Here is an 18706-nt window from a genome sequence, read left to right as displayed (position 1 = left end):
TTTAGACCAGTCATATTTAGTTTTACTCTAGATCTATGGGACTTCTGGTCTCTGGTTTTTGGTTACCCAAGCAGTGTCAGGTGTGGGTTGCTTTTCATGGAGTGGGTTTTAAGTCAATTCAACATTGGTTGGCTACTCCCACAAATCCCATTGTCCTAGCATATCACGCAGGTCAAAAGTTTTGTGGATGGGTTGTTGTGTCTGTGTTTCTCTTTTGGTAGCCTTCAGAATACCTTCCTACACCAAAAAGACTAGATCATAGGGATGAAGGCTCCATGCAGGCCTCAGCTTGACTTCTCCATGTTTAACAAGTTGTGTGGGTGTTGTCCTCAGCAATGGGACCCCTCTGTCAATTTGTGGAAAGCAACCCTTTGTCTTAGCACCAGCCTCAGTTGTTTGGAGACTTTCATGGGACCCCCTTGGCCAAGAATTCCATTGAAAACAACCCAGTCCTGCTAGTGGAAGCCTTTCCTGCCTACAAGAGATAGTCCACACTGGCACTTCTGAAAGATGAATTGATGATGTTGGTACCTTCCTTATATACTGTGTGACATACTCAACATCTGTACTAAAATAAAAAGCCAGAGATTTGTTCAAATTTTGTGGGTTTTTTAAAAAGAAATATTCATTTTATCTGAATTCAGGCTACTCCTCCTCCCTTAAACTATTATATTCCCCATATTGGTAGGGAAAGCTGACAATGTGGATTGGGGGGAAGCCCTCACTGTAGGGGTACCTATAGCCACGCCTGCTTAGGGACTGGCTACAGGTCTGCCTGACCATGTGTTGTGATGTAAGAGTTTCAGGTGGCTGGCTTTCACTTTCGGTTTCCTTTTCGGCTGGCTGCCTAGGTTGCTCTGTAAGTAAGTAAGTAAGTAAGGCTTTTCCCTATTAAATACCCTTGTATTTCTACTTGGCTCCATATTGGTAATTTCCCACTTTACCTCACCTCGTGGACACTGTGATGACCCCAAATTAAGAACTAGCTTCTTCTCCCTGTGCCCTGATGCAAAACCTACCACCATCCTGCCACCCAAATGAAAGCCTGTAGAGAAACTGGCCCATAGAGACTCCTGGGCTATCAGATATGAAGGATGATCAAGATAGGAAAACTATTGGCAATTTTAAAGAGAAAGACAAATATAAACTGAGGAACTCTAAAGGAGTCACATATAAATCAGAAAAAATGGAAGAGAAACTAAAATTAAGTTTTTCCATAGCTTCAGAGGCATTTGAGAATGTAAGACAGCCATAAACAGGAATGCAGTACAATGCAATTGATACAGAACATAACGATGCTCTAAGATTTTAAAGACTGATTGTTAAAACCAGAATTAAGCCAGTGGACCACCACTTGACCTCTGTCATCTCTTCAAGAGCATGGTTAACAGGCCTTTTTCTGAGCGGTGGTGGCATACGCCTTTATTCCCAACACTTAGGAGGCAGAGGCAGGCAGATCAGGCAGATCTCTGTGAGCTCAAGGCCAGCCTGGTCTACAGGGCTAATTCTAGGACAGCCAAAGCCACACAAAGAATCCCTGTGTCAAACAACAAATAAATGTAGGCTACTTGTCAGTGAACTTGTAATGATGGCCACAACTCCTTGGACGTGGCCTCAGGCAGATGGAAGCCGAAAGAGAGGAGCTTAAGGCATGGCCTTCCTTGGCAGGCTCTTTCTGGTGGGTCAACAGATAAGGTAGGAAGGACAGGGAAAGGCTCCTGTGGTTCGTTGTATTTTTCTGTGTAATTGTTCCCCAGTAAACACCCATTTATCATTTATCATTTATCACTTATCTTGGGTTTTGTGATATCATTACATGCTCACCTTCAAATAAATAAATAAATAAATAAATAAATAAATAAACAAACAAACAAATAAAGCCAGGTGGTTGTGGTGCACACCTTTAATCCCAGCATTTGAGAAGCAGAGGCAAGTGGATCTCTGTGAGTTTGAGGCCAGCCTGATCTACAAAGTGAGTTCCAGGACACAGAGAAACCCTGTCTCAAGAAACCAAACCAAACCAAAACGAAGCAAACAAAAAAACCAACCAACCAAATAAACAAACAACAACAACAACAACAACAACAAAAACAGAATTAAAGAAAAATGAACTGGACAAATGAGCACCTGCCTGTGATCCTAGAATTTGGGAGGAGGAGGTAAGAGGTTTAGGATTTGAGGTTACATAGTGATTTTGAAGCCATCATAGGCTACATGAGACTGAAAACAAACACTAAACATAACACGTTTTGTTTTGTTTTGTTTTGTTTTTAAATCACCACAGAGCATAGGATACAAAAGAGAAAGTTTTTTTTAATGGGAAAGAAAATTGAGGCTGGAAGAATGACCTAGCATTCAAATCAGTCTGTGTTCTACCTCGGGATCGGTGGGAAGGTGATACCCAACCTACAGAGGAAAGGGTTTTCCTACAGTTGACCTGAGAGTACCTTTGGATTTAAATGACTTCGTGGGTGAGTGTCCCACATAGTAAAAAATGACCCAGGTGTACATCTGTCACCAACATTTCTAGAAACAAAAATTAACAAAATTTCAAGAGAAAAACACTTGTCATCAATGAAGAAAATAATGGAATCTACTTTAAAGCTAACGTCAGTGATACCGATTGTTGAAGGGGCAAAGCTTTCCATTTCTGGCAGTAAATCCTCAATAGTCAAAGTGTCCATCTGTGAGGAGGTAGAAGAAAATACCTTTTATTTTTCTTTCAGAGACACAAAAGCTTAGAATGCTTTTTTAGCTTGAAGCTTTTACCATTTCCTTGGAACATTTTCTTAGCAAGTAATTTATGGTCATTTTCCAGAAAAGAGACAGCAGTGGATTTAAGAACAAATGAATCATGAGCAGCCAAGCTACTGGCCCAGTGGACAGAGCTCAGATCTGGAGCAGAGGCAAATCTTTAGGAGGGACAGCAAGCCTGATCAAAAATACCAGACCAAAGAATGACATGACAGTGTGAAAAAGAGGTGACAAGGAAATCAAGGGAAACACAAACATCTGTAGGTGACAGTCATGGATCATATATGAAGTACACTGTCATATGTGATTCTTCTAGCTTCAAAGTTTTGATAAGTTACCCAAAATTTATACTTACCTTGACATTTACCTTAGGAATGTACTTGTATATCTGGCCCCTGTAGATCATAATCTTGAACCAGTCAGAAAAATAGGATTCTAGCAGATAAAAATACCCAAATTTGAACAATATTATACTGTCATAAGAATGTAAATAGCTTTATTTTGGGAGTTAAGTTATTAAAGTCTCCTTATAAAAATATCACAGAAGATTGAGCCACAACTGATAAATAGGTGACCTTAATTAGGCAAAAATAAAAATATACCTGATGGTCAAATAGATGTAAAAGAGAGAGAGAGAATGTGGATAATGATAAGAGGTACTGAACTGTGTGTCTTCTATGGTGGAGACAGAAGGAGTCCTGTCCATTCTCAGTGGAGTATCATGCAGAGATTATCTTCTTATAGTCACAATGCTTCTCAGATGACTTCAAAACACTTATCCATCAATCATTAAGAGGAAAAGTCAGTGGTGTTTTAGTTAGGATTTCATTTCTGTGAGAGACACCATCACCGCGGCAACTCTTATAAGAGAAACCATTTAACTGGGGCTGGCTTATAGCTTCGGAGGTTTAGTCCATTATCATCATGGTGGGAAGCATGGCGGCATGCAGGCAGACATGGTGCTGGAGAAGCAGCTGAGAGTACTTCATCTGGATTCACAGGCAACAGGAAGAGAGAATGAACCACTAGGCCTGGCTTGAGCATTTGAAACATCAAAGCCTACTTCCTCCAATTAAGCCACACTTACAATGCCACAACTCCTAATAGTACCACTCCCTATGAATCTATATGGGGGCCATTTTTATTCAAACCACAACAGTGAGATAATAAAACAAGCTCAACCTTGGCATACTGTGGTGAGAACAACAGTATTTAAAGTGAGTAGGTCAGAAACTAAGATGAGAGCTTGTCCTCCAGCATTGTGTGAGCATCATTAGTATAACCCATCATGCTAGAAACTGCTGGGAGTAGCTATTTAAGGGGAACTGGCAAAGATGCCAGCATAAAAAATGAAAGGTTAAAGCATCCATTATGCACAGTGGGAGAAGTAAATACTACCAATGTACATAGGGAAATGTAACTGTTTGAAAACCACACACACACACACACACACACACACACACACACACATACACACACACACTCTTGCGCGCGCATGCCTTTGCCTATACTATCTGCTCACTCCTACTTTCTGCTACCTGGTAACTTCTGTTTGGATGACCTGTGGCAGGGTGCTGAAAACAGATATACCAAGAGTTCCAATAGAGAGTTCCTTGTTGAAGGTAAGCTAGGATGAGGGAAGTGAAGGAGGCCTGCAGGGAGACAGGAAACACATGAAGAACCCTTGAAGAGGGCCAGGTTGTAGGTGTAGAGCACAGCTGTCCCCAGCAGCTGGGGCTTTGCAGGAGGATCAACCACAACCAGGCAGCAGGAAGCTGGGGCAGAATAGAGCTGGTTTCTCACCCCTCTTTATGGACTAGGGTCCATCCTCCCAGGTAAGGGCTGGATGGAGAGGACAGGGAATGTGGAGGGAACAAGAGAGCCTCCAGCACATCTTATGGACTCATCCACATACAGCTCTGTCATCTCTCTCTTTCAGCAGCTGTAGCTGCTATGAGCTCCTAGTTCCTATTTCCAGCTAAGTGTCTTAAGTCTGCTTTATCATGGTCAGGCTCTAGAATAGATTCCTGGGGCCACCTCCCGGTGCAATCAGCTGCAGTGGACTCAGTGAACGTCAAAACATGTTGCTATCAGGTCTATTCCACATGCAAATATGTGCACATGACTCTATGGAGTACATGAAATAGTAGCCATTGTAGCAATGTAATTGGCTTGCCTCGGGGTTTAAATGATAACCTTTAAACCACCTCCAGAGAGCCTTCTTCCATCCAGATGTGGTGACATGAATCTGTGGTATGCACAGCTACTCTGTACCTGGGCCTGAAGCATTCTAGATGAGGGAGTCCAACACAAGGAACTGGTGAGTGAGGATACCCATGGAATTGATGGATACACGGGGGAGGATCCATTTCACCCAGCAAAAACATTTGACCTTAGACCTTGGCTGCTGGACATGATTCCTGCCACATCTCTGAGAAAAGAAATAAAGATTAACACTGTTTTTAAGAACTAGTCCTCTGCTCTGCTTCTCAGTATTTACAAGAAGAATCTCATGGAAGCTTTACACCCATCTGAAACGTCCCTGCCAGAGAAACAAGGCAAAGGACATACACAAAGTCACTATTTGCTTATGACTCCACGTGAGTGTGAGTATACACCTGTCTCAAAGTTAAACAAATGTACTTAAAGATTTTAGTAAAAAACACATTTAAAATGTTTTTTTTTTCTCCAAAGGGAGATCACAGCAAAGAGGGTAGAAGGCTTCCAGGTACACACTTGTCCCTGGCACTATTGAGATGTAAACACAGACACCGTTCACATGCCCTTCACACCTCAAGAAGGTGTTGTTGTTTCCTAAGTTAAGACTTAGGTTATAGACTCTGAGTCTGGTTAATTTTGCTGTGTGATGGGGGTGGGATGGGGATTGGAGGGGGCATGGGAGGATGAGAGGGAGAAGGAACTGGAGTTGATATATAAAATATGATTGTTTCTAAACTAATTTTTTTAAAAAAAAGATAAAATTTCCACTTTTCACTCTGCAGATAAAAACATCTGAACAAAAGATAGCCTGTAATCTCCTTTTTTTTTAAAAAAGAGGAAATAAATATTAAGGTCACAGTATAAAAAAATTAATCATCTCTTCATCAAGGAGCCGGCAAGTACCACCTGCCCGGCAGTCAGGCGCTGTCCTAGGTGCTGGGGACACACAGACTAAAGCTGGCAAGAGTTCTCCCTGATTGAAGCTGGCATTCCAAAGCAAGTGGTTTGCCCAAGGCCCCATTCCATTGATTTTTCATAAAAAATCCATTCAAACTACATAAATGGTAATTCCAAAGTACCCACAAGGCAGTTTCCAAGTGCCCAGAGGATAGCTAGCTGCTTGTGTTTCCTAGACTGCTTGACAAGACTCAACCTTTGTAAATGCCAACCTTTGTCCTAAGTCAGAACAGAATGAGTCATTCTTCTCTCTGCTGCCTGTCCCTGGGAATTCACAAGGAATTGATCCCAACACTTCCTTACAGATTAACATCTCTGGATTCTCAGTTCCCTTATAGAGAGGATGGTGAGATGTCTGCATATAACACTACAATTCATCTTCAGATTATGTGTGGCACACAGTAGTGAAAGAGGTATGCAAATCATTGTATTGTTCAGAGAGAACTGTGGCATGAAGGTCTGTGTATGTTCAGTTCTGATTCTGATGGGGTTTTCTGAAAATTTCCTGGCTTGATTGGTTGAATGCATAGATGTAAAACCCTCACACATTAGACCATCAGTAACGGTAAAACTTAGATCATGTTCTATTCCACCAAGTTTCCAATATCTGACCCTTTTCTCTCTGCCTTCTTGCTCCAGGCTGTAGTGTCTTACTAGGGAGCTGTGCAAACACGTGGCTGCCAGACAGACAGGACAAGGATGTGAGTGATGAGTCACAAAACCCAGCTAGCCACTCCAAAGAAAGATTTCTCCCAACAATTCGAGGGCCCTAGAGATCCTTCACCATCAAATGAAAAGATGCATCAGACAGCGGACAGAAAATGAAAGCCACCCAAGCACTGGGGGGTGCCCTTGCAGCCACGTCTGTCCAGGTCCCGAGTTTCTCTTCACGATGGCCTGTAACAGCACATCCATCGGGACTAACGAACATCTGCTGCTGAATGCGAGCAAAGCTTCGGACCCTGGGGCCACCCCACTGTCCGCACCGCTCAGGATCTCGCTGGCAATAACGATGCTGCTGATGATCGTGGTAGGATTCCTCGGCAACACGGTGGTCTGCATCATCGTGTATCAGAGGCCGGCCATGCGTTCAGCCATCAACCTGCTGCTGGCCACCTTGGCCTTTTCTGACATCATGCTGTCCTTATGCTGCATGCCTTTCACCGCCATCACCCTCATCACGGTCCGCTGGCACTTTGGGGACCACTTTTGTCGGCTCTCAGCTACACTCTATTGGTTTTTTGTCCTAGAGGGCGTGGCCATCCTGCTCATCATTAGCGTGGACCGCTTTCTCATCATCGTGCAGCGTCAGGACAAGCTGAACCCCCGCAGGGCCAAGGCGATCATCGCAGCCTCCTGGGTGCTGTCTTTCTGCATCTCTGCGCCCTCCTTCACCGGCTGGACGTTCATGGAGGTGCCAGCTCGAGCTCCACAGTGCGTTCTAGGCTACACTGAGTTCCCAGGCGAACGCGCCTACGTGGTGATGCTGGTGGTGGCAGTGTTCTTCGCGCCCTTTGGGGTCATGCTGTGCTCCTATCTGTGTATCCTCAACACGGTGCGGAAGAACGCTGTCCGCGTGCGCAACCAGTCAGAAAGCCTGGACCTCAAACAGATGTCCAGGGCTGGCCTGAGACGGCTCCGGCGGCAGCAGCAGCAGGTCAGCCTGGACCTGAGCTTCAAAACCAAGGCCTTCACCACCATCCTCATCCTCTTCGTGGGCTTTTCGCTGTGCTGGCTGCCCCACTCAGTGTACAGCCTGCTGTCTGCATTCAGTCGGCGGTTCTATTACAGCGCCTCCTTCTACACCACCAGCACGTGCGTCCTGTGGCTCAGTTACCTCAAGTCCGTCTTCAACCCCATCGTCTACTGCTGGAGGATCAAGAAATTCCGCGAGGCCTGCATAGAGTTGCTTCCCCAAACTTTCCAAATCCTCCCTAAAGTGCCTGAGCGGATCCAGAGGAAAATCCAGCCGAGCACGGTCTATGTGTGCAATGAAAACCAATCCGCCGTCTAGGGAGCAGGTCAGAGCAGGTCAAGAGACCACTCTAAATGGTCTCGGACCAGACTCTGCTCTCTAGCATTTAGTTGTCTGCATTTTGTGGTGACTACACAAGCACAAAGGTACTCATTTGTTACCAGGTGATCTGTGGCTTTCAATTTTCCGATTTCCATAAGATGAAGTATTATTATTTTTCTCTCTCAGAAAAACCATATATAGTTCTAATGGGAATCGGGGCTTGCAGGAGCTGGCCAGAAAGTGAGAGGGGATGAGGGGAAGCAGACAGTGAAGCTGGCTGAGGGTGGGGCAGGAGGAGGATCTATCAAAAGAGCACATCCCTTTCATCTCAACACACACACACACACACACACACACACACACACACACACAGGCTCAGGAGAAGCCCCTGGGGGCAGATGGTGGTGCCATTGTTCGCTCTGATGTCAACATTCTTCACAGCTGGATCTGCAGGGCCTGGGTATGGCACGGAGGTCTCCATGATGTTCAACTGTGTGTTTCTGATCATGACAACTTATCCTTTCTGGAAAGAAATGGAGATCACATCGGGATGTTCTTAATGTCCCCAGTGTGGCAGGGTGTGTGTGTGAGGTGGGGGGTGGGGGAAGAGGCTCAAAGCTCAAAATGGACCGTGTGACAACTTAACTGAAATGAGAAGTCCACCTGGATAGTTGGGCATGTGCCTGCCCCTCACACATCTGTCTAGTCTGACAGTCTCTGTTCCTCTGTCCCTGTCTATTTTTTGTTTTTCATCCTTTCCAGTGTGCTAAGAACATACCTAGTGTTACTCGTCCACTGGACAAGTATTTGTAGTGACTTGCTCTCAGAAGCAGCCAGCGGCATGGCTTTGTTTACACATCTCCTCTGGACAACCCAGAGCCTCGGGAGGCACCAAATCCACATCACCAGAATCGCTACAGGGACAGAACAGACACCCCTCCCCAAAGCTGGGCTTATACCCATCCATCTCTGTTCCTCCTACCTCACTCATGTCCACTGCTGCTGTCAAATCCTCTGATCCTGGGAGTGAAGCTCCTTAGAGGGGACATTTGGCTTGTACCCTAAGTTTGAACACTATGCTTCTGGCCACCCATATAACCAAGAGCTTCTGGTATAGGAAGATGAATTCTGCAGGTTTGGGACACAGCAGTGGGTCCATTGAGCTCTCTTTACAAAGTCAGACCTGAAGAGAGGGAGAAAGTAAGAAAATATGATTCCAGGTCTGACTCTATCAGGGACCAGTCAGTAATCTCGTTCATTTCATCTTCTGTCAGCCTCAGTTTACCCATTTGTCAAAGGAGGAAACAAGTCTGTGTGACTTCAGTCCCCTCGAATCTATGCTTGATTGTAGCCAAAAGGCAGAGGAGAGATAAGTCCCCTTGATTCTAAACTGGATGTTTTCTGCCTGGAATCGCCAGTTCCCTCATACTTTTATGCTTCCATACAATGGGCATCTATTACGTAAGTGCCTATTGGATGAGATGTTCTATTCGAGTGATAGTGTCAAAAAAAAAAGGCTAGAATGTACCCCAAACTAGCCGTCTGGTTTCCCTCAGGAGTATGAGAACTCAGCCCAAGAGCGCAGAAGTTTTGGTTGGCTTCGTTTCTTATTTCTCCCCAAGTTATACACAGAGGCTAGCTCCCTCCTCTCCCACCCTCTTCCTGTGGTATCGGTGACAGAGGCAGTGGAGGAAGTTGGGGTGTGATGAGAACACAGCTTATGTTAACCTCAGCCCAGGGGAGGGTCTGTCAAGAAAACGACTGGCCAGTTTTCATCAACCAAGAGGAAAAGGGAGAAAAGATGGGACTGGTGTGTAGCTTATTAAGGCTGGTGCCACCAATCCTATGCCTCTCCCAGTGCCCCAGCAAGACTAGGGTTGGCCTCAGCTTCCATGGGTCAAGTTCACAGGGCCCAATGGTGCCCGAGAGTATTGCCAGACTACTGTGGGGGGCAGGCCTATGGGTATCTCCCCTCCAGTGGTACGTTAGAGAGTTTTTATTCAGGAACCTTGAGAAAAGAGAAATCACATAACTGAATGAAGGTAAAAAAATTTACATCAATGTGTGTTATATGATATATGTTGGATAGTAATATATATGTTTCAAAGTAATAATTTTGTATATATTTTAAATAAAGTATTATGGCTCTTTCAGTGTATAAGATCATGTTTTTGCCAAAACTTTTTTTGTATCAAAGCTACTATTAAGCCTGGAATCCTGTGCCCAATACCTATTCATCAGGCTGTTCAGGCTACACCTTTAACTGTGTAATTACAAACCTTGCAAATACAGGTTTTATAGTTCTATAAGCTGGAAAGTCTAAGATAAGGAAGTAGCAGATTTAGTGTCTGGTAAGGGTCACTCTCTTGAATCACAGAAGGTACCTTGTTGCTGTGTCATCACATGGCAGAAGCCGAAGGGGAGGGAGGTTCCTCTAGTGTGTGTGTGTGTGTGTGTATGTGTGTGTGGGTGGGTGTGGGTGTGTGTGGTATATATGTATGTATGCACGATCATGTGTGTTCACTTGTATATGCATATGTGTCTGTGGATGAGAGTGTGCATGCGAAGGCCAGAGGTTGACACCAGCTGTCTTTCTTGTTCTCATTTAAAAAATAGAATAAAGATGCTAATACTATTCAGAACAGTGGAGCCCTCATGGGGGAATCACCTCCCCATGGCTCCATCTCTTAATACTATCACACTGCTGTGAAGCTGCTGCATCAGAACTTGGGGGAACACTTCATAGCTATAGCAATTGCAAAGACACAATGGCCTCCCTGGCGTGGACAGCCTGTGAGTCACCAGCAAGGCTGGCAAGACGGAAGTGGATGTGACACTGAGATGACAGCTGGAGACTGTTGGAGCCACAGGTGTCTCCGTGCAGAGGCTGTTGCTGTTTTACACCATGATTCTGCTGAGCCAATGAGCAGCTGGCCACCTCCACCGTAGGCTGGGTGTCACTCACACTCTAGGGAACCTCCACTTCCTGAGAGTGGGAGTAAATGCCGAGTGCTGGTGTCCAGGACTTGAGAGGCAAGTCCTGCTTTGCTTTGGAATCATTCATTTATGTCTCATTCTCTTTGGCCCATAATTTAGCCAGGTCCTGGGATTTCCAGGATTTGTGATGCCACAGCAGCTATGTACATGATTTTATTTTTTTCTGTCAAGGCCTGAGGAAGAGAAAGAAACCTCTCAGTCATAGGGATAACTGATTCCCATCCCATGAAGATGCCTGAGCCACATGGAAGAGCCTCAGACATGAGAAACAGAGCCATACCCTCTGAGGGTGTGGGAACCAATTCCCTACAGATAGCTACATTTAGAGGTGCTCTGTCTCGTCTGTGAAGTGCTTCAATGTTCAAAGAACCAACGCACAGCCTCCCTGGATACTTTTGAAGCACTTGTAGACGATGCACATACTGTACAAGCACACAACATACTGCACTAAGGAAAAAAAATAATGACAGGGAGAGACCTGTACATATTTAGTACAAAGGATTTTATTTTTCAAATATTTTCCATCCCTGGGTGGTTGACTCCATGCATGTAGAACCCAAGGATATTGTCATAATTATAATGAATCCCCCCAAAAAACTATCACCTTTTTTCTATTATTTTTTTGGCATTTATGTGTGTACATGTGTTAGGGAAGGGGGGCAGAGCAGGCTGTGGAAGTTAGAGGACAGTTTGCAGGAGTCAGGCATCTCCTTCTACCACGTGGGTCCAGGTAATGAAGTTGAGTTGTCAGGCTTGGTGATAACACTTTTACCCACCGTGCCGTCTCTCCAGCCCCCATCTTTTCATCTTTAACCTTGGTCTCCACAGTCGGAGTAAAAGCAGAGCAATTGCTCAGCTAGGAAGAGTACGTAACTGCTCTTGCAGGGGACCCAGCTTTGGCTCCCAGAATCCACATGGTGGCTGGCAGGTGTCCTTAGCCCCAGTTCCAAGGGCTCCTGTGCCTTCATCTGGCCTCTGCAGGCATCAGGTGAACACATAGTGTTTATACATGCATGCATGCAGGCAAGAAACTCACACACATCAATAAAAATAAATACATCTTTAAAACAAAACAAAACAAAACAAAACCCAGCAAAGTCCCAAGAATGTTGTGACCATTAAAATGAACAATGGGAATCTAGGTCTGTTTCTCCTATTTCTGAACATTTTGTGTATTTTCCACCCGCACAATTCACAGAAGAGTCTGTTTGGGACCGAGTTCAGGGCTGAATACAGTCGCTCAGCTCCCCATGCTCAGGCAGTGGGCACCACCATCCCCATCCACCCTCTGTAGTTGGGAGGGGTGACACCCTGCACTCAGGACTGAGTCCAATAGAAACGTAATGTGTAACATGGGGGAAGTGCTCCTGATGGCCACAGTCTGCATCCCGAGGCTTCTTACTCCAAATAAGTAATGGAGCCCCTTGACCTCATGCCCCTCATCTTGGAAATGAAGGGAGTCTCCCCAGGCACAAAGCCTTGGCGAAGAGCAAGCAAAGGGCGAGGGGTCACTGGTGGAAGTGTGATCATCTAGCAATCTCAAGGTCCAAGCTTCCACCCCCAACCCTAACAACATAAACAAACAAATAGAAATTGCAGATTTATAGGCTAGAGCCCACAGAAGGCCTGACCCATGGCAGGCACTGGGATCTGGAAACCGTAATTATTTCAGATGGACTGGGCACCTGCTTCCTATCAGTTTGTCCTTTTTATGGGCTAGGGCAGAAAGTGGTTAGAGAAACAGGCTGTTGAGTTTTTCTGAACGAAAATGAAACAGAAACGACTCTCCAATTAAGAGTAGCATCTGGCTTGATTCAGTTTAGCAGTGTCTTACCTGGAGGTGACATCAGATCCCACAGGTTGGGGGCTCAGTCCCTAAGACTAGACAACCCCCCACCACATATTTCAGGTAACAGCACAAAAAGTAGCTGAAGTGCATAATGGTCTATAAACCAGAGCTCCCATAATGCCCTGCTAGGTGAGATTAATTTGGTACAGCTGCTCACAGAACCCAGGGAGCCGTTTTGCTTCCGCTTATTGCGTTATTGCAGAGGAAACTGAAAGGCTACAGATGGGCAGGTAGTGGAGGAGATGAGTAGGATGTGGCCTGAGGGGAGGAGCACTCTGCCTCCCTGCCCTCTCCTAGGTAGAAACCTCTGGCAAAACTTCACTAGGCAGCTCTGGGAAGCCCATCTGCACCCATCCTCTGGGTTGCTACGGAGGCTTCACTACACAGCCATGGCCACTAGTCACCTGTGGTCACCTCTCCTCTTGTCAAGGCTTGGAGTAGGATTGAAAAGTGCTTTGACTCTCTAGATTGCATTGACCTTCCCGGTGGCCAGTGCCACTTGGAAGCGCCCTGGAGGCCCCAGCCACACATGGGAGCATGCAAAAGAAACAACTGATCTGAGAATCCCAGCGTTTGGACGCCAGAACTAGGGGCAGACCCCACAATATTTGTTGCGTTCTCTCATAGTCCTTGCAATTACGTGGTTGAAGATTTCAAAGCATTGATGGATTTCAAAGGGGAAAGTCTGCCAAATGGCCTCAGCTGCACCCCTTTACTCCATACAAATTTCTGCTAGGCCGTGAGCTGGCCGAGAGGGGAGATGGGATGAATGCCATGGACAATGAGAGCAAACCCATCCCTCCACCTGGAGAAAACAATTGCATGCACATTGGCTCTTCTGGGGGCTGTTCCAGAACCTACAGCACACATGGGAAACCAGGGAGGCAGTATAAGATGGGAGCCATAGTTCCAGAGCCTACAGCACACATGGGAAACCGGGGAGGCAGTATAAGATGGGAGCCATAGGTAAACATGGCTTTTTGGGAAGCAGATATTGGTTACTAAATGGCTGGGCACACTGGCCATCATTCAGGCTGTCCCTTTTGCTGGTTTCCCATTATCCTCTTCATATTTATGGTCTCCACAGTGTGGGCTAGTCAGGGCTGCAACCACGTTCTCCAGCACATGAGGGTGGGGCAGGTATGGAGAAGCATGTGTGATCAATGTTCTCCACATAACCTGTCCTCCATGGGCTCACATCCATGGCTGGGACCTGGAGTGCTTTCTCGTGAGGCTATATGCCTCGCTATAGTTTGCTACCTCTGGAAGAAAAGGAGGCATTTAGCGGACTCCCCATAGTATCTGCCAGTGTACCACACAATTTAAAAATAGATGAGAGATCTCAGAACTCATAGGAATTATAAGTCCTAAGCTCGAATTTCTTACATGAGCCTCTATTCTCAAAAAATAAACATAACCCTATTACATCAATTGAAGAAGGTGATCTCCATTTTTTATGGATCTACAAGAAGGAGAAAGAGGGCCCACATTAAACTTCTCAGACAAACAATGGGAGACATAGAAGTGAAAGTTTGTAGCCACATAGGGATGAACATCACTAAGGTAAATTTTAAAAAATTAATACAAAACTAATTGACAGAACTCTGACTATGCTGAAGGAAAGGGTAAGCTCAAAGCTCCAGTGCCTTTGTGGTAGAGACTGGGTGCTACTTAAAGATTGCTTAGTGGGCTGACTGGACCATCATGCTCATTTAAACATGTAAGGAGAGGTTTGGGAACCCCTGCCGGTGTCTCTGTGTTTGGATTTTATCCTAATAGCAGTTGGTGTGAATGCAAATGCATGAGGGGTGTGTGTCATTCCGGGCAGGCATCCCAGGTTACTGCAGTAAGGAGTCCTAGGTTCCCTCCCGTTTCCTGTCCTTCACCCTGAGAAAGCTAAGGACTTGACACTCTGGGAAGAGAGTGCCAGAGAAAGGCATGGCCAAAGAGGGGACAGTCGAGGAGTGATGTCCAGCTTCATCCGAGGGCCACTCACTCACTCTACAGCTTCATCACCCCTCGTTAGTCTTGAAGGAACAGGGAGAGGTTTTTGTTTGTTTCTGTTTTTTTAATGAGAAGAGCTCAAATTTGATGGCGTTGTCAGAGTTCATCTTCATTGTTAACTGCACAGGATTCAGAGTCACCTGGGAGACATGCTTCTCTGTGTATCTGTGAAAGAGATTGGGGAGAGGGTAACAGAGGACTCTGCTTGAATGCGGACAGCCCATGCTGTGAACTGGGCCCAGACTCCTTAAAAAGGAGAATCAGCTGAGCGTATGTGTCCTGTGCTCTTCTGTGTTCTGATCCACCTGGATGTGGCCAAGCAGCCTTCTATTTCTGCAGCCACAGAGAGGGCCACTCCCATCACCACCCTTCCCCCCCCCCACACACACACAATGGACTATACCCTCAGACCACGAGCCAGAATAAAATTATTGTCTCTTAAGTTGCTTCTCTCTGATACTCTAGTCCAGCCTCCCTCAGTGTGTAAGTAAACACCTGCAGATCCCCATGGCCCAGTTAGGAAGAACAAATTACTTCCCCTATAGCTCCCTGTTCTGTCTCCAACCCTCTTTGCTGCTGCCTCCAGCATCCACTGTCCATTTGCCAAGTACTCCCTAGGGGAGGAGAAAAAAAAAAAAGACCAAGCCCATTTAGCATTTTTATCGGAAAGGCTTGCTGTTCCTGATGCACACTCCTTTGGGGAATGAATTTCCAGTTTCCTTCCTCATTGAAATGCTGCTGCTATACTTCTCCATTTCAGGACTTTGCAGTGGTATCAGGGAGCCTTTGAATGCTTTATTATACCGTGAAGGGAGGTCACTGCTCACCATGAAAGACAAACCGAACACTTTAGAAAATGGGTAAGGAAAAGTGGAAAGCTTAGAAAGAGAAAAGAGAAAAAATGCTTTCAAGGGTGAACAGAATCATGGAGAAACATTATCTGGAACTCGAAGCTTTTCTCCCTCAAGCCTTCCAGATTGCCCCTGGGATTTGATGGATCTACTGAGCTGCTAGCCCAGGCTATGGAGAAAGCACTTACCCCATGCACAGACCTTTGGGTATCATCTTATGACTTGAGCAGGCGGTTGTGGTCACTACTGGTTTTCTTCCTGCCAGGCATACCCAAGTGCTTCTGGCTGGCTGCCTCTCACATTCCCCAGAGGATGCCCTCTATATTTTCTAAATCAGTCGTACCTCATCTGAGTCCTCTTCCCAGGTTATCTCCTAATGCTATAACCCCACCTCAGACTGTTCAAATTGTAAGGAAAGAGATGTATTTAAGGCTTGTGGTTCTGAAGACCTGGAAAGCCGCATTGTTTGTTATAAGCATAGACTTGAGTCCCACGGGGCACCTGGTGGAGTTTCTGGGGTTTTGTTTGTTTGTTTTGCCTCCCAAGACAAATAATTGCACCAGAAACCCATGCTTAGACACAGAAATAGAGACAGAAAAAGAAAACACTCCCTCGAATGGGTTTGTGGGCTGGGAAAGACATACATTCAAAATCACTGGACCATGAGGCTCATGACCTTTAAGGTCATTTACATAGCATCCATCTCAAATCTCTGTATATTACAGGACTTCTTGTACCAGCCAATTCTTAACCATCCTCCCCCTCTCCACACACATATAGTAGCTTTATTAGCTTGCTCTCCTCTCTCTCTCTCTCTCTCTCTCTCTCTCTCTCTCTCTCTCTCTCTCTCTCTCTCTCCCCCACCCAAGTAATATAATAAGCACCCTGGCAAGGCCACAGTGGGCTGGGAACAGCTGACCTTGTCTGTCCATTGTTTACGAAGCAGCTCATTTTCCAGTATTTATGTAAACAGAAAATATCTGAAAACGACAACAGTGGAAGCAAATTAAGCTCACACAGGACAGACAGTGCCCTGCCTGCCTCTTGTGTTCACTTGCGTGAAATTACAGTGACGGAGCAGAGATAATGATGCGCTTACAGGATGCTCTCACATTCGGCATGCCTAGCCTCTATAATTAGATAACCTTTGCTTCCGTCTATTCTGTAGAGATTACCCAGGACACAGGCCTGCAACGCAGGTGTGCAAACATGCCAGGGAATCTGCAGTTCCCGGCTCCCCATGGCGGCAGAGAAAGGAAACAGGCTGGCTTTGACTCACTCAGATACTGTTTCCTCAGCTCATGCCCACGGAGAAGTGGAACACCAGCCCTTCCCATCCCATCCTAGACCAGACCCCATCCCCACCATTCACACCCCTCAAAAGGTCACCTTACGCCCCCAACAAATCGAGACAGAGGACTGCGCCCCTATCTTGGCCAGTTCATCAGGCTGTCACCAACCCATAGACTTCAACATCATAAGCAGTGGTGATCCACTCAGTTAAAAATGGAGGTCATGGTAACTTCAGCAATTTTCCAAGGAGGGACATGGCCAAGGTAATGAAGGTAGGGCATCCATAAGACTGGATGGTTGTATACAGAGAAAGGTTGAGGACAATTATGGGAGACATAACATTCGCTAGACCTACTGGAAAACACACCCCTGACTGTTCTGTCATATGCCAAGATCTGTAGGCACCTGGCCCTGCTCTACTTCCCTATGTAAGTCAGTCTGGCTCTTGTTTCTTAATCGGCTTTGCACAAACCTTTGAAGATAAGCAAGTGTCACATCATAAATGGGTGGTGGGGAGTCCTTGTTGACAAATATCTTGTACTGAGTTTAAACTCATTCTTGAGGTCCTACATCAGACCACATACCAGCTTTGCTTATTGTCTTAATCATTGATCCAGACAATAAATGGATGACATTTAGAGGGGTTGATATAAAGTTGTATTTTACATGTTCTGGGTATGAAAAATAGAAATCTTAATTCTATTATAATCTAATGATTTCTAACCTAGTAAGTTCATTATATATATACTCAGCTCTCTCTCTCTCTCTCTCTCTCTCTCTCTCTCTCTCTCTCTCTCTCTCTCTCGGCAACACACTATTTAAAACCATGAAATGGACTGTAGATTCTCTTTTTAAAAGTCAGTTATGACACATGCACACAATAGGCCAAGTGAATGCAGTCATGGCAAAGAACTGCATGGTTTGACTTATTTGAGCTGCCCTGCCATTAGGAATTGGAGTATGTTTGCAGGGGCCAGAGATGTCAGTATATCCCACAAACACAAAAACCTCAGGGATCATGACAAAGTGGAGAAGGATAATGGTAATGGTTGCATTGCAATGTGACTCACGCCACTGAAAGGCACACTGAAAAGCGGCTACTGGGCTGCAGAGGTGGCTCTGATGTTTTGTTTTGTTTTGAATTTTTTATTTGAATTACAAACAAGATTGAATTACATGACAATCCCAGTTCCCTTCTCCCTCCCTTCCTCCCCTACTACCCCCAAACTAAAACCCTACCTATCACATATCCTTTCTTCTAATCTACAGCTGACTCAACCTTTCTGCTCCCTCATGTCCTCTGCATCCTTCCTCTTCTCCCCTTCTCATTCTCATAGCTCCCTCCCTCCTCTTCCCATGCTCTCAATTTGCTCAGGGGATGGTGACCCTTTCCCCTTCTCCAGGGGACAAAGTTTGTCTCTTTTAGGGTCCTCCTTGTTTACTAGTTTCTCTGGCAGTGTGGATTGCAGGATGGTAATCCTTTACTCTATGTCTAAAATCCACATATGACTGAATACATATCATGTTTGTCTTTTTGTGATTGGGTTACCTCGATCAGAATGGTTTCTTCTAGTTCCATCCATTTTCCTGCAAATTTCAAGATTCCATTTTTTTCCCCGCTGAGTAGTACTCCATTGTGTAAATGTAACACATTTTCTCTATCCATTCTTCGTTTGAGGGGCATCTAGGCTGCTTCCAGTTTCTGGCTATTACAAATAGTGCTGCTATGAACATTGTTGAACAGATGTCTTTGTTGTATGAATG

At 45.4% G+C, this 18706-nt stretch overlaps 1 protein-coding gene across 1 annotated transcript; it reads left to right on the top strand.

Annotated features, from left to right (window-relative positions):
• The first annotated feature begins 6823 nt into the window (after nt 1–6823).
• Nucleotides 6824–7945, top strand: Gpr45 (G protein-coupled receptor 45). Its single transcript, XM_035452534.1, has one exon. It carries the CDS (start codon nt 6824–6826, stop codon nt 7943–7945), a length of 1122 nt encoding a protein of 373 aa, XP_035308425.1.
• The last annotated feature ends 10761 nt before the right edge of the window (nt 7946–18706 follow it).

Source organism: Cricetulus griseus (genome assembly GCF_003668045.3).
Source record: "Cricetulus griseus strain 17A/GY chromosome 1 unlocalized genomic scaffold, alternate assembly CriGri-PICRH-1.0 chr1_1, whole genome shotgun sequence".
Classification (NCBI taxonomy): Eukaryota; Metazoa; Chordata; class Mammalia; order Rodentia; family Cricetidae; genus Cricetulus; species Cricetulus griseus.
Note: the sequence above shows the minus strand (reverse complement) of the source record. Positions and strands in the feature narration are given on the sequence as shown.